The sequence below is a fragment of the Colletotrichum truncatum genome, assembly GCF_014235925.2.
Source record: "Colletotrichum truncatum strain CMES1059 chromosome Unknown Contig_0008, whole genome shotgun sequence".
Classification (NCBI taxonomy): Eukaryota; Fungi; Ascomycota; class Sordariomycetes; order Glomerellales; family Glomerellaceae; genus Colletotrichum; species Colletotrichum truncatum.
In genome coordinates this window covers 3,701,562-3,716,170 of record NW_027222405.1, presented here as the reverse complement: position 1 = coordinate 3,716,170, position 14,609 = coordinate 3,701,562, and the positions used below count along the sequence as shown (strand labels likewise).

Genomic DNA, 14,609 nt, shown 5'->3' with positions numbered 1-14,609 from the left:
GTAACCAATGACACAGACGGGAGTGGATCTTGCTTATGGGTTTATATGAGATCAGGGTAAAAACTCAACAAGGAGAGCATGTAAGATAGACGTAAGAGCCCTTTATGGCTTAGCCAGGGCGTAATTGACTCTGTGTGTGTAGTGAGAGTCACAATTCTCTAAGATTGAAGGTCAGGAGCTGATGTTGTGCCCTTAGCTCTTGAGAGACTTTGAGTCAGACGGCTCTACCGCTCTATTAAGTAACTCGGTGGACATACAGCTACTTCTGGCCCCCTACACTCGGTTAAATATTCGGCTTAATTGCGACCAATGAGATGGTGTCCTTTTGCTGTAAACTCTGTTGCGACCGGATCTAGAGCCTAGACAGTTAATAGCCTTACAATCAGTCTAGCTAAGGGAATAATTAGCTTACCGATTTACTACATACACTGCGTCGAGTTTTATACATACGGAAGCCTTGAACGGGCGGTTAGTGTAACAGCTACCCAAGTCGCCCCAATCGATTTTCTTAAAGGCAAAGATCACAGCGACTGGTCGGCTTCTCTCTAGCCTGTCCCCCTTCAACAACTGGGTAGTACTTTCTTAGAAGCTTCTCCACCTTTGACACGGCTATCATGTACATTGGTGGCTACTCCGTAAGTGACGCATCGCCGATACGTACCAGCGCGACCATCTCAGGATCTTCCGAAGTCATTCCTTTTCGCCGCATATCGTAATAGATGGATATATTCAAGATCTGGTTGGCAGCCAGATTCTTCTTTCAAAGACACTACTACTCAAGCCAATTTCGGCTGCGCATACATTGCCCTAGTCCGTAGTATCGTTGTCAAGGGTGGGATTGAGAAACGATTCGGCAGCATGCACGATTGCTATTGCTTAATAAGCCTAGTGATGTGGGACAGTCTAACGAGCTTTGTTACCGAGGCTTGACACTTGCCTAACAAGATGGGTTTGGCCGCGTGCGGCTTTTGCAGGTATTACAGCCATGAGTTAGCTCCTCCAGATGGGGAGTTTACTGTACACATCAGAATGCTCCTCCGAACTACTTATATCTTTATCCTATGCGGGCTCTGCTTCGTTTTAGGAACTAGTGTAGCTACGTAATCATGTGGATTTTAAATACATGTAGCAACTCGGGGATAGTCCTAAATGAGAAGTACAAGATTGTAGCCCATTGCAGTACCAGGTCCGGTTTATGGCTTTGGTCCTTTATTGATCTCAAATCATGCCTAGTAAACATCAGTGGCAAGTTGGAAGCCCAGGTTGAGTTAGTACTAGACTGCTTGTGCCTTCTTAATGATGTTGATGACTTTATTTAGCAGACAATTTTTCAGCTTGTGGGCCTTGCGAGTATAAAAACGGAAGTTTGACTGAGGCGAAGTATAATTGCGGCTGCTCAATCAAGCCTGGCGAGAACCTGTTGGAATAGCCGGAACTCCGGAACTCCGGGTTGAAGTGGCTCCGTCGCCGGCAGTCCTGCCGGCACCCGGGCTGCCCACGTGACGGGCAGACCGACTGACGGCTATGAGACCAACAGCCACTTCCTCCAGCACTTCTGCTGGAACTTCTTCGAAAGACACAAGACAGAATACAGATCAGTTCCCCCATTAGTTATCCTACTTCACGGGTATCCTGTGATACCAACAGAGTCATAGTTTTCCCGCTACCATCAACCTGGGTAAGTTTAGATACTTAGATCTTTTAATATCGCTAACTTGACCGAATTTTTGTGCGGTAGCCTTGTCTATCTCGAACGATCGTAGAAGAGCCGCAGGATAAAAGCCATTCCCGAATATGGATGGCCTCTTCGCTTTCTAGCCTTAATCATGCTAGCCGAGAAATGTATCCACGATCACGACCACCAAGCAAGATCTTGGCTGTCTGCGACAGCAATCTTCTTGAAACCTCCTTCTACGTGCGACAATATTAATTATGTTGAAATCGAGCTGCTGGAAGGATTTGGAAGTTACAGTATCTCACCCTTGATATTATCTCGGATATCGCCTTTAGTAAGCCGTTCGGTGACTCGGTTTGTAATACTTAGTTAGAGGCTGAGAATCAAGCAGTATATATCGTGGCTAAGGGGTGATCCGAGCCCTGATTACACAGGATAAGAAAATACTCACAATGCGTGAATGAAGCTGAGAGCCAATACATTGTTAGTGACTTTGGCTTGAGAAACCTTTCAGTCTTTATCATCCATATAGCTCTCAAAATCTGGTTAATAAGCGAAAGAATAAGTAGAATATTAGAAATTTCTATGGTTAACTCTATAAATCCATTTTTTACGTCCTTTCTTCGCAATCTTCTATACTACCTAACAAGCCTTATAGGTTTCTATTGATACCTTGCCCGCAAGTGGATATCTACAACGTGGAAAGCTTCTCTAAGAAGTCTGGTAACAACAGATACTCTGTGCCCATAAGTTGTGGTGACCTGACTACGGTACGAACAGCATTAACTAGGAACAAAACGGCTTGTATTCTCTAAGTAAGCGAGCGGAGCGAGGGACGCTTAAGAATACAGGCGCTAGAGCAACGTCGTTACCTAAGCCAGATAATATCTAGGCATGCCATCGCCCCATACCGGAGTTCCACAATCATGATAGACTTTTTAACATTTGATTATCACTAAGTATGTAACAGTATAACATCCACTAAACAAGGCGACTCTACACCCAGAGTAGTAAAAGATATGGTGCCTATCCATAACACCATAAGTACCTCATCCGAGTGCATTTGACATAAAGCATCTACATTATAAGCAACTCCGTCTTAAATCAAATCTAGATCTGACAACTTAAGTAGTAGTCTCGCGAGTTACTCGAAACAAACTCTAGTTTCCCTGGACTAGTGTACTGATACCCAAGAAGACAAAATCTCTTCCCGAAGAGAGTAACGAAATCCTCTGACTGAATCGCAGATCCATCCGTCTCAGGATGCAACACTCCAAGAACTACAATATAGGGAGTGTCACGGACGTATCCTCCACATCGGTCAACCTGCTGTTCACACTCGATAATCCACTCATCTCGCGCGTCTGGCACACGAACAACCAGACTCAAGTGGTAGCGGAACCCCGGCAGTGCTTCGCCTAACTCCTCCGAGTAGAGCAAGAAAACCTTGCCACCTGCAAGTACCTCCTCCTCCGTCAGCTCCTTCTCTCGAAGGAAATCCACGACATGCCGTGGACTAAAGTCCCAGGTCCACATCCGTTTAGGATAGAAGCCCTCTCGTTGCTTCACATGACGGTGCTTTCCGCACCCGGGGTACCAACAAGTGGTCCACAGAACCCAAGACAGTCCACAATCAGTGACTGTTGCGCCTACCGCAAACCCTTCCGGGTTGATCGTCCTGCTCGCCACCAAGCTCGAGATGTCCATCCTGTCAATAGTATTACCCTACCTCCTCTGTCGGTTGAGTGCTCCCGGGTCGCAACGAAAGAGTAGTGCCACGCTCTCTCCAACTCCGTATCTGTGTTCACAGAGTCCTCCCCCGTCGGATGCAAGAAAAGTCACGTCCCGCTGGTATGGTGCTGTCGCTCTGCTTCTCATCAGAAACTCTTCCGTTGTTTCAAAGTAGTATGTTCTGTCCCAGAAAATAAAGAGAAAGTAACCCAGCACTCTGTGTCTGGGGTTGTCCCAGTATTTATATCTCGTCCCTCGGTCATGAGTGTCCACTCTCTCACTCTGTTCAGTCAGCGCACTCCGTGGTGTAGGGGTCAGCACCATGCTTCTCCCGTGTCTTCGCATCCTCCCCCTGGACGTCTGCTCTTATTGGCCCACTCCAGTCATCCTTTCCCCATACCAGTCCACATTCAGCAAACAATTGCATTATTGCCTCTTTCGTCGAACAATGTAGACTCTCCGACTCTCGTGGTATTAGAAGCAAATTCTAAGGGTCGAGCCTTGGCGAAGTCTCGTTCTAATACGGACAAGTGTTGGCAGCTGGCTGCCACACGAGGAAGTGTGAACAGACGATGACTGGTGAGCACCAGTAATGCAGCGTTACCAGACTGGGGCTACCAATTCATTAACTTCATTCACTGTTATTTACTGGATTGTGCGAATGAAGGCATTCACAATAAACATCAAACAACATAATCAAAGTAACATCACAAGAACTACAATTAGACAAAACAATTCAACATCTCTCTACTAAAGAGTATCCATAAAATGAGATATAATATCATTAGATAGCAAAGCTGATCTGTATCACTGTCTTTTCCAAAAGCTGAACACCTGCGGTGTCACGGGCCCGTACCCGAGTTCCAGAACTTAGAAGGAGTCCTCCGGAGGTGAACAATAGCTGTCACAAAGTCAATAAAAGTATGCATTCATTTGCTATGTCTAAACTACGCGGGAGTTCCACTCCACTTCCAAAACCCATTTACGGGGTCACCCCCGAAGCATTCAACTTAGCTACTATTGCACGCGAGAGAGTCTCGAGGACAGGCAAGAAAATTTCGAAATATGTACGTAATGACATAGGTAATTTAGAACGTAAATCTACTAGACTTGTTAATTTTATTTAGCTTATACATGGGTGGAATAGTATCACGAGTTGAATCTGTTACTTTGACAACACTTCCATAATTATGAACTATAGACTGGACTGAGTCTGGTACAGTTATGTGCAAAAATATCTTCCTCTTTGAATACAAACAACTTCACTCTTAAATCAGAGTGGAGCCAGAAAAGTACTCAGATCTACCTAGCATGGTCGACAAGAATCCAGAAATGGCTCTAAAATAAGCTGCGATTGGCAGTGATTACCTAGCACTGGAGGTACTCAAAGGTATATGGCAAATACCTGTGTTTTATCCAATTACATAATGACAGTGTAGGCGACAGGCCACAATACCTGGAATAATCACTTTTTCCTAGCCGGTACGCGAGTGAGTGACTGTAGATAGTGCGTCTTAGAGGCTGTTTCACACTATGTGGAGAAGCTTTAGAGAATAAAAGAGTGTTTTAAAAGAGGAAGGAATATTTGCACATAACTGTAGTAAAAGGTTGTCTTGATGAAAGCAGCAGGTACACTAGACATCCCTACTATCTCATTTCATACATTATAGTACGCAAGGCTTCCTCTGTCCTATGCTGATGATGGCTGATGCTCACTCGCTGATCTACACAGGCATTCTGCTCAGCTGAAAAGCTCATCAGAACCATATTGATCAGCTGAAGATTGCCTTCCGCTTTGGCAACTTGGGCTTGAAATTCCGGTGTTTGACCTTCTCGTCGTTTGTTCCGCGCATCCAACATCGCCTGTCGAATAGCGTTATACTGCGCAACGCTTTCATGGTTTGATGGCGTACTTGTATACATGGTGCGAAGGTGGCCTATGGCAGCATCTCAGCTGTGCGAAGCTTAAAGTGGTTTGTCGAGCCCTCCTTCATCTGAAATAAGACGCCGGATAACATATAGAGATGGCTTATTAGTTGGGGTCGGTGGATGGCTGTCCGCCTTTGCGTGATCAGCGTTTGTTGTGGCTTTCCGATACCCAAGTGCAAATGCAAACGCAGCAACAATTGGCTTGTAACAGCCAAGAAACTGGCGGTCAATGTCATTTCCACAGGCGCCACGCAAGCCAGCCTGTTATTTTTACAAACAGGTCTCATAAGGCACAGTAATGCACTTCCTCGGCCAGTTCTGCCGCTTGTTCGCTCAGTCCAGCGTCGCCAGCCTCGTCCATAGATGGCGATAGAGCTTTGCACATCTCACAAGGTGCAACTGGTACATACAGAAGACGCTCTCCGGCCTTATTGAGATATGTCATGGAAAAACGTCTCGTTCTTGCTCCTGTTGACTTGACAGAGTCGATTTCTGCTGCCGCTTTTCCTGGCATCGATAAAAAGCCATGTCAGGATCTCGCAAGGGCTGCAGCCTTGTCTCGTGAGAAGTATTTAAACTAGAGTAACTGTCTCTCATAACTCCCAATCCATAGTAGCAAGTCCTACATTACAATTACAATGGAACAAGGCCCACGTAGAAGCGGGAGGCTCCGAGCCGCCGAAACTGCGAAAAGTCTGAAAGCCGCGAAAGCACCAACTGCTCCAGAACCACCAACTGTCCCAGAACCCCAAGCCAAAAAAGCGTATAGCAGTAAAAAACGGAAAGTGGCCTCGGATTTGGAAGGCAATAAAGGCCATTATTCTGAAAACGCGCAGTGGCTCATCGACCAGATGTTGCTGGATGCGAAACAGAAACAAGCTGAGGCCACGCAGCGAGCTGACCAGAACGCAGCCGACGCGGAAGCCTGGAGAAATCTGCAGAAGAATGTCGTATCGGAGGAAAGAGATGATGATGACTTTGATCCAGACGAAATGTCTCTCGACGAAATGTCCCTCAACGAGTGGGACAACGAACCAGTTGAGAACGTCAAAACCGAAGCAAACGCCAAAACTGAAGCAAAAGTCAAGACTGAACCGTCCGATATAGGCATCTTTGTACCTCGTAAGGCGGAGAAGACTGTCCCAATTATAGTCGCAAACGATGAGAATAGCAATGGTGATGATGATTATGGCGACGTTGTCTTGGTCGAGTGGAACGACATAGTGTCTGTGAATACTGGAGGGAATTGCACAGACAAAGGCAAAAGAATTCATGGGTATCTCAACGCAGGATGGAATCGATACTACAAAGTCATAGGTCTGGGACCACGCCATTACGAAAAGCTGGAATTTGAAGTGTCACACAATGCCGGAGAAAGAGAGGGGCTCACAAATCTCATGAAGACTAGGAAAGCTCTCGAAGATGAAAAGAAAAACAAAATCATCGTGGACGGCGTCAAGTTAAAAGTGGACATACAAGGCGTCGCGTGGAGTACATCCCAAAACACCGATGACCCGGTCGCCCTGATGGACCCAAGATATTGGGAGAAAATGAAATCTGAAAGCAAAGGGAAACCCAAGAAGTTTCCTTTCACCTCGGTTTATTTAAAATGGACGACTACGCATGCCGACGGTGACCCAACCGTCGAGAGAACCTTTGAGACGAGATCCACAGTGCGCTCGATTTTCGGCAGACATCCCAGGCCCGCCCCAATGGACTACATGATTGGCAGTCGAGTTGTCCTCAAAAAGGGAACAATGATGCCGGCTGGAGATTTAGCAATTTTTGCCGCAGCTATTATCTCATTGGACCGTTACGAGAAGTGGCAAGAGACAGAAAAGGTCAAAGAGGAGGGTGAAGGCGGTGACCGGGACTACTGGAAAGAGCCTAGTCCGGCCCCGGATGAACTCCTTCGGCCGAATAAACCCACGCGTATTACCAAAAAAGGGGCTAAGTAATTAGAAAGACAGAGAGCCCGAGACAAGAAGGCCTGCATGTAGTTGGTGAAGAAGCTTGATTCCTCGCTGGAAGCATCTGATTCTTTAGTAACTGGATTTTTTTGTAGTTTTGTTCTCATTGGCTTAGCTAGTTAGTAACAGTTGAATTGACTGAAAAGTGCGAGGCTGTGTTTCCAGAATGATATTAGTTGTACTTAGCTGACTATGTGCACCAAATGTTTGCGGACCGTATACTGCTCGGCAAAATTAGTTAACAGGAAAGGCTGGACGCCGATGGGAGGGCTGAAGCGTTGACACAGATCACATAACAGCGTCGCGGCTCTAGTGTGCTTTTTTCTGGCCTTCTGATAATTAATCATGGGTTTCTTGTTAAGGCTACTCAGTATCCACTAACAAGACAACAGCCATGATGAAACGACCGTATACATAAGTCCAGATCCGAGTGGTCTTCCATCATGGTTATACTAACATCTTAGGTTCTACGAAAGGGCGACGAGAGACGTCACTATGAAACCCGGCATGATGTAAAGCAAAATATGGAGATTGGAATCGTGTGTCCGGAGGAAACGACCAAGGCTTATGGACGCAGCATAGAGAGAATGCCCGGCCCTCATCTGGACCCAAAGTCGGATAACATCATTATTCACAAGGCCAAAGCCCATAGCGAAGTCGAAGAACGCCTGTCAATAGTCTTGTGCACGTTTTGGTTTTTTTAATCATCTTGATAGAACCCAACCCTGACTACGCCTAAGAGTAGATATTACATTGCTACAATAGACCAACTTCTCTAGTTCCTCCTGTCTACTTCGCAACGCAGTGACTCTCTTCGTACATTCTAAGTACAGTCTACTTCTTGAATACCCAAAGTCTGTTACGATCGGAATCGGGGCAAGCACCTGACGGTAGCTGGACAATGAGTCCGTCGACAGATTCCCCTTCCTTCGAATAAGGGAAGCAAAAGTCTAATTCAGCGGCAGGCTTCGAGGAGTCGTTTGAGGACAGGAAGCTAGTTTCTGGGTGCTCCGCGTCGCTGTTGACGAAGACTTTTGAAGAAACATTCATCTTCCCGTCGGCGGCGGCGTCGGGGTGAAGAAGGCTGTACAAATGTAGATGGACTGAGCTACCAGCGGCGTCGATCTTCAGTACAGATGTGTTCTCGTCAATCTTGTCGCCATTTTTCAAGGAGGCCTTGAGCGACGTTCCGAGCGACGCTATCAAGTCGGTCGAAAGCTCCGACATTTTTCTCTTGCCATGTGCAAGTGTAAGAAGCAAATGAAAATCACGGTCTTTTTGCCCATCGAGAATGCCGTTCAAGTCAACGCCGATCAAGAACAAAACGAGGTTTTCCCTAGAGAGCACCTCAAGATATTTATCGTCCTTAAAGATGAGCTGTTTCATCTTCAGCCAGTCTTCGCCGTCGCTGCTCGCAGTTGTCGTGGCCATGGTTGTTGGTAGGATCAATTTGGTTGTGGTTGTTGATGGTTCGGCAGTAGAGACTTTGCCGATCACCGGCTTATAACTAGCACTTCTGCGCTATGATTGAAGGAGCCGAAACTGGCTTTGCAAGTCGCCGCCTAATCATGCGGTCTGATGGTGTACCTGAAGACGATGGCACTTCCGTCCTTTTTCGGCTGTCAACAGCTTCACTACAACACATTCCTCACGGCTTTCTGAATAGAGCATGTAACTATCGCGGTGGTTGTGTCGCTAACTAATTAGGCTGGAAGTGGATCATGTTTAGCGCAAACGCAGCTTAGTTGTGCGCTCGCCTGTTGCCAGTGTACTGGAAGAACAGTACTATAGACACCAGGAGTCTGTAACGGAGCATGTAGATCCAAAATCGACACGCCGTCATGCATAAGAAGTTCATCCAATATTCCTTTTGCCCTTTCTACAAGCAGACACTTCTGTCGCAGGCGTTTCTGGCTCGATAGAGAGACGTATCGTACCCCTGCAGGTTGTGCATGTAGCTCCACTTCACTCTCGGCTATGATCGCCCTCAAAGCACCAACGCTATGGGAATACCACGGACGGACCGTCGCTCTAAATTTCCTGGCGTTGGTTGCAACTACTGTACTCCATCCACTTCTGGAAATGTTGGTACGTACTCCGTACCTAGGAGACATGGCCATCCACAATTGGATGTTTATCACTACGGAGTGGCCGAAAAGCACGGATCCGGAATTCTCTTTCTAGATCAATGTACGTCTTGCGAGTTGCGCCTAAATCAGCTCTACTGAGCAACCACCATGATTTACAACCAAACAACCGATTATGCTCTCAATTGCATCGACTACATACTTAGGACATCCCTAATCAACCATTGCAAGGATTTTCCAGAATGAGTCCTTCGCCATACGCCATAGCCGCGCTGGTTGTCGCTTCTGCCCTGGGCTCCCTCTCGCATTGACTTCCTATCATTGTAGCCTTCGATCATGTATCAGCCTCGACTCGATAGGCCTCTGCCTAGGCCCCCCGTCAGACAACGCGCCAGGCTCCTTACCTAGTGCGCAATTTACGTGCGCCTCAGAAAAGTGGCTACCAGCGAGCTGCTGCTGGCGATGTGAGAGCACACAGACAGGGTGCGACCATGTCCGCGGCGCAAGACAAAGACGGCCCCAACAACAGTTCCGTCAACCCCCAATTGTTATCGGCTCCCTCAATGTAAGTGAGAAAAGTAAACCTCCTTCAACTGCTGCATGTTTACCGGACATCTACAGAACAAATTCTCAAAGAGTCTCTGAGGTGCTGGAAGACGATTCTGAGATAAGGTATCTCCATTTCACGAGCCAGGATTATGCCATAACCGCAAGTCAACTTCTAACCACGGCTTAGGACCTACATTTCCAACGGATTTGGCGCCATTCAACAAGCAATCTTTGATCTCACAGAGAAGTATGTCTACTCGCAGAGCTATTGCCATTGGCGATATTTCCGTGATGCATCGTAACATCTGACAGGTTTCAGGGTCGGCGATTTGACTGCTAAGATGGAAGACTACCACAATATACTCGAATCGGCCGGAGCGCTAGTTGTGCCGGAGAGCTTGGAGACGGATGATGTGGATCTGGGGGATATGGCCAGTCTTGTTAATTACTAGACACGATAGATGTACAATCGAGCCGAGCTTACGGAGATAGGGCGCTGATTCTCGGCGACCAAGTAGCAGAGGTTTCACAGCATTGGCACTTGAGAACTAAAAAAATTATTGAAATCGATATGCCCTATTGCTTGCCATGGTCCCACCAAACCTGTTCACCACCTGCTCCCACATGCCCCTAAGGACAATATACGTCTATAAGCAAGTCGTGTTGTTACTCTCGTCGTGCTTCCCGACGCTTTGGCTTGTCTTAACACGGCGAATTTCTTAGAAGCCTGATCTATCGTCCGACCATAATTCGTTGTAGGTCTCTGCTGGGCACCACAGCTCTACTTTGGGGTCATCTACCACTTGCTGGGCAGATGCTACTGTACGACCCAGCCAAGTGGAGTGCTGACCGGCGTAGCTATATAGTGCGAACAGGGAAGAGTAACTCAGGCGCATCAATACCGAAGCTTTGGCTTTGTTGGTCGCCCTGTCCTGCTTGTGACAAGCTTGAGGCGACTGGAAAGTCGATGCAGAAAGCCACTGATCCACTACGTATCGATTTCCCCGTGTTCTGCCACAACCCTCGGGGCGACGCCTCATAGAGCTATTCTAGCAGGGGTAAGACGCTACAGCTCATATCTCGAGTTTCAGATGCTGATACTTATGTCGACAGGACCATTATATAATGCTGCTGGCTCACCCAATCCTCTACAATCGTACATATCTAGGCAGCCCACGATTTGTTGAATAAGCACTGATATGGACAGTCAAACACAGGCCCCTAGTCTTGCAAAGCTCCCTACAGAGCTCTTGGTGCATGTTTTGTGCCAGCTTCCAGACTTGCCTTCGTTATTATCAACAGCAGCGACTTCCAAATACAACCTGGGAGTATACAAAGCATTCGAACAACACATTCTACCGATCTTGTTTCAAGGAATCGTTGACGCTATGTTGTCTCGCGAGAATGTCTCCCAACCGAAACCCTACCATATCAACACGAAGCGAGATTCACCTAGCACTAAGGCAATGCTGTCTAACTTACACCTATCACATCGTCTGCCTCGGATCTATCAATTAGACATTATCAAGCGGAGATTAATAGCACCGGGAACTGTCGAATCCATCCTCCAGCATCGACTCAAGGCCGAACGGAAACGCTTGTTTAAACTTCTTTGACAAGCCAACAAGAACCGTAACTTCCTCATCACCAGAAATCATTCTTCTTCCCGGACAAGTATCATGAATATTGAAGGGAAATAAACGTTAAGGCGTCAGAGTTGGAATTTTTGGGGACAACAAGCATATAGACTTTTCAGTCTGCAGGAATCCGATTTTGGTGACGAATCATATCGATCGTTGAGGCATCAATATAACATTAAGATCAAGCTTTCTTCCCTGTATTGTTTTTCACAAAAACGCACGTCTATATGTACGCTTACAGTCTTGAGCTTGCAAGAATAGACAACAATTCCTATCAAAGTTGCATTACTCGCTAACTCTACCCTTTGACTCTGCTTTTCTGCCGCTGATTATGCAAGCTGTAGTCTCGGCTTTTTCGTCTCGCTGATGGTGAGACAAGCATCCGCACTTGGAAGTTATACATAGCGCAAACGAGACACGGCAGCTGCGATTTGAGAGTAAGTAGTGAAGAGAGTACGGTGCTGTAGGGGTCGCGGGAGCCAGTCGGTACTCCTACAAACTCCAGAATAGGTTGGTTTTGCATAAAGCCGGAACTGGCTGCGGCGCGGCGCTTTTTTGTGGGGCTCCCGGCGCAGAGTGGCTAGCTGGAGCAATTTCCAGTCCTGTTATCCAGGTGATCGGGCCCTAGCTTATGGATCTCGCCACGGTCAAATTACATTGGGTCCAACAGTACCCAGCTCCTCGTTTTTGATTTCACCGGGCAATATTGACGGGATCTGACGTTGGCATGTTTTCGTAGAAGCGAAAGGCAGCCGATTGACCGTACTGCTTCAAACTTGTGAGGTTGGATTATTCTAAGAGCCGATTGTTGTTTGCCACTTAGCGGAGGACTTCTGTAGCTCACTACGAGGTTTACAAGCGATAATAACTGCAAGTGGTTGCAATGAATCATTCCGAAAATTCTTTCATGAGCTGAAAGCTGATTTAGGGCGCGGCTGTGCACTTGTTTTCTCGATTCAACAAGGCGTCGGATTCAGCCCTGGACAAACGTTTCAGTGACAACGCCAAACGCGTCCCTGACACGGCGGATCATGAATCGATTTCTTCTCCGTTAGGTCACAGCCTGTATGAGCAGCGCTACAGTCGGCGAGAATGCGTGCGTCTTTCCGAGCCTCCGGAACTTGCTCCCGTCATCATATAAATGTCTTTTCTTCTTTTCTCAACCGGCTTCTCATGCGCGCTCTACAATATTAAGCGTTGAGTTGCAACAAAACCAGCAATGGTACTTTTCATTCTTATCCTTTTTGCCAGCATTCAACGGCTTGTCGTTGCAACATGTGACGCTGCGAATGTTGCGAGGTGGAGTCCTAACCCGGGCGACACTTTTGACAGCGTCCTTCGCCCGCTAGGGATTGACGCAGCCGCATTTCGGGATCTAAACGAGATGACGGATGGGATCAATCGAATCGATTATGTATCTACTTACTGCGTTCCCTATATCTCATCGCTCTCAACGAATTATTACACTACGTCTGGATCTCGTTTCTTCTCTCTGCCGACTTCTCCGTCCGGCAAAACCTCAACAGATCCAAGTCGCCCACAATCCATGCCAACAACAGGGGCACTAATGAGGAGCACTCTGACTGGTAGTGCTCCCTGTGATACAAACCAAGCACAGATATCCCCCATCACAAACCTGCCTCAAACATTTGATTCAACGTCAGCAAGAACGCAGAATGCCCCGTCAACAAGCACGCCGAGCACGACGTCGAATCACGAAGCCACACCTACTCTAGAGCTATCCAAGCGAAGATGCTGCGCGCAGAAAGTTCGAGATTCAGGCATTATCGATGACTTCAAAGCACAAGCTAAAGACTTTTGCAATGAGCACGGTATCTCTAACTATTATTCCGGACCAAAGTCTAAGAATAGTACCGGAGATATAGAAATGAAAGTCGCAGGGGAGGAATTTGTCTTTTCTCTTAGCTGGGTTGCTCAATGCGTTGATTTTCAGGTGCAAAACGGTCTTCAGCCCGATATGCACAACAAAGACATCACGTGTGAGTCGCTGATGACGCAGAACATGATGGATTGTGGGGAAAAGACGACATCTAATGGAGGTTATATTGATGTTGGCTGCCTTCGGTTCTCATCTAGAGCCAAAGGGTGGGCGTTAGATGGTATAGAACAAGGACAGGTTACAAGATGATATATATATCAGGCTTTAACGATCCTGAATCTGGTGGCATGCAGTTTTATAGACCTGTCGCCATCGGTTTACCTGGTGTTCTAGCGCTTTCTCGGATAAATTATTCCAAGCTATCTTTTGATGTTCAACGTTTTCTCTTTTTGATGTAACTTGGCTTTGTTGTTAATGACCTTGTTGAGAGGATTGATTCTGAGGGCAGCACATTAATCTTACACGCGAGGGGCGGTTAAATGTCACGCATAAAAGGCGCAATCGCTGAACGGCATTTGTGGGTCCCACCTTTGTGTGATATCGAACCTCCGTCCCCTGTCAACTTCCAAATAGTCTTTTGAGATATCTTCATGGCATTTTGACATAACAAACAAAAGCCCCTGGTACAGTAAAAGGCGTACTGGGCGTGCTAAATCCTGCAGTTAACACTTTTAGTAGTGGTGGTGTGAAGTTGCTTCAATTATGGGTGTTAAGACTCTTCTTGTAAACTGCAAGACATTGGTAGAGCCTTTGCTAACAAAGCCAGAATCGAACCCGACAAACGACGGTTTGAACCGGCTCTGAAACCCATGATAGATGAGAGAAATCACGGGTTATTAGTAAGCTATTTCTGGCCTTTACATTTTGACTCTGATAGTGGCTGCTGCTTTAGTACTTGGTAAGTATAGCTCTAATCTGCTATCCCATGTTAGCCATGACTCCACACCACCACCACAAAAGATGTCAAGCTTGAGATTTGGCGAAGCCTGTTACGCCTTTACTGTAGGAGAGGCGGAATTAGAGGACATTAACCCTATCAAACCAACCCCGACAAAACCATAACTATTCAACAACCCGCGTCATAAACAGCACGCACCGCTTCAGCCGCCGTAGATCGGACGTTGGACA

At 46.9% G+C, this 14,609-nt stretch overlaps 5 protein-coding genes across 5 annotated transcripts; 3 read left to right on the top strand and 2 right to left on the bottom strand.

Moving 5' to 3' along the window:
• Positions 1 to 5,053: 5,053 nt before the first annotated feature.
• Positions 5,054 to 5,329, bottom strand: CTRU02_212508 (uncharacterized protein; the record flags this gene model as incomplete). The annotated part of the gene is made up of 1 exon (XM_036723920.1): positions 5,054 to 5,329. One exon carries the CDS (start codon positions 5,327 to 5,329, stop codon positions 5,054 to 5,056), a length of 276 nt encoding a protein of 91 aa, XP_036584603.1.
• Positions 5,330 to 5,973: 644 nt separating this feature from the next.
• CTRU02_212507 (uncharacterized protein) lies at positions 5,974 to 7,293 on the top strand (the record flags this gene model as incomplete). Its single annotated transcript, XM_036723921.1, has 1 exon — positions 5,974 to 7,293. The coding sequence occupies one exon, from the start codon at positions 5,974 to 5,976 to the stop codon at positions 7,291 to 7,293; it is 1,320 nt and encodes a 439-aa protein (XP_036584604.1).
• Positions 7,294 to 8,139: 846 nt separating this feature from the next.
• On the bottom strand, positions 8,140 to 8,736 carry CTRU02_212506 (uncharacterized protein; the record flags this gene model as incomplete). Its single annotated transcript, XM_036723922.1, has 1 exon — positions 8,140 to 8,736. The coding sequence occupies one exon, from the start codon at positions 8,734 to 8,736 to the stop codon at positions 8,140 to 8,142; it is 597 nt and encodes a 198-aa protein (XP_036584605.1).
• A 1,147-nt stretch (positions 8,737 to 9,883) lies between these two features.
• CTRU02_212505 (uncharacterized protein) lies at positions 9,884 to 10,393 on the top strand (the record flags this gene model as incomplete). Its single annotated transcript, XM_070205853.1, has 4 exons — positions 9,884 to 9,957; positions 10,014 to 10,064; positions 10,129 to 10,188; positions 10,261 to 10,393. 4 exons carry the CDS (start codon positions 9,884 to 9,886, stop codon positions 10,391 to 10,393), a joined length of 318 nt encoding a protein of 105 aa, XP_070060666.1.
• A 2,407-nt stretch (positions 10,394 to 12,800) lies between these two features.
• Positions 12,801 to 13,730, top strand: CTRU02_212504 (uncharacterized protein; the record flags this gene model as incomplete). The annotated part of the gene is made up of 1 exon (XM_036723924.1): positions 12,801 to 13,730. The coding sequence occupies one exon, from the start codon at positions 12,801 to 12,803 to the stop codon at positions 13,728 to 13,730; it is 930 nt and encodes a 309-aa protein (XP_036584607.1).
• Between the last annotated feature and the right edge of the window lie 879 nt (positions 13,731 to 14,609).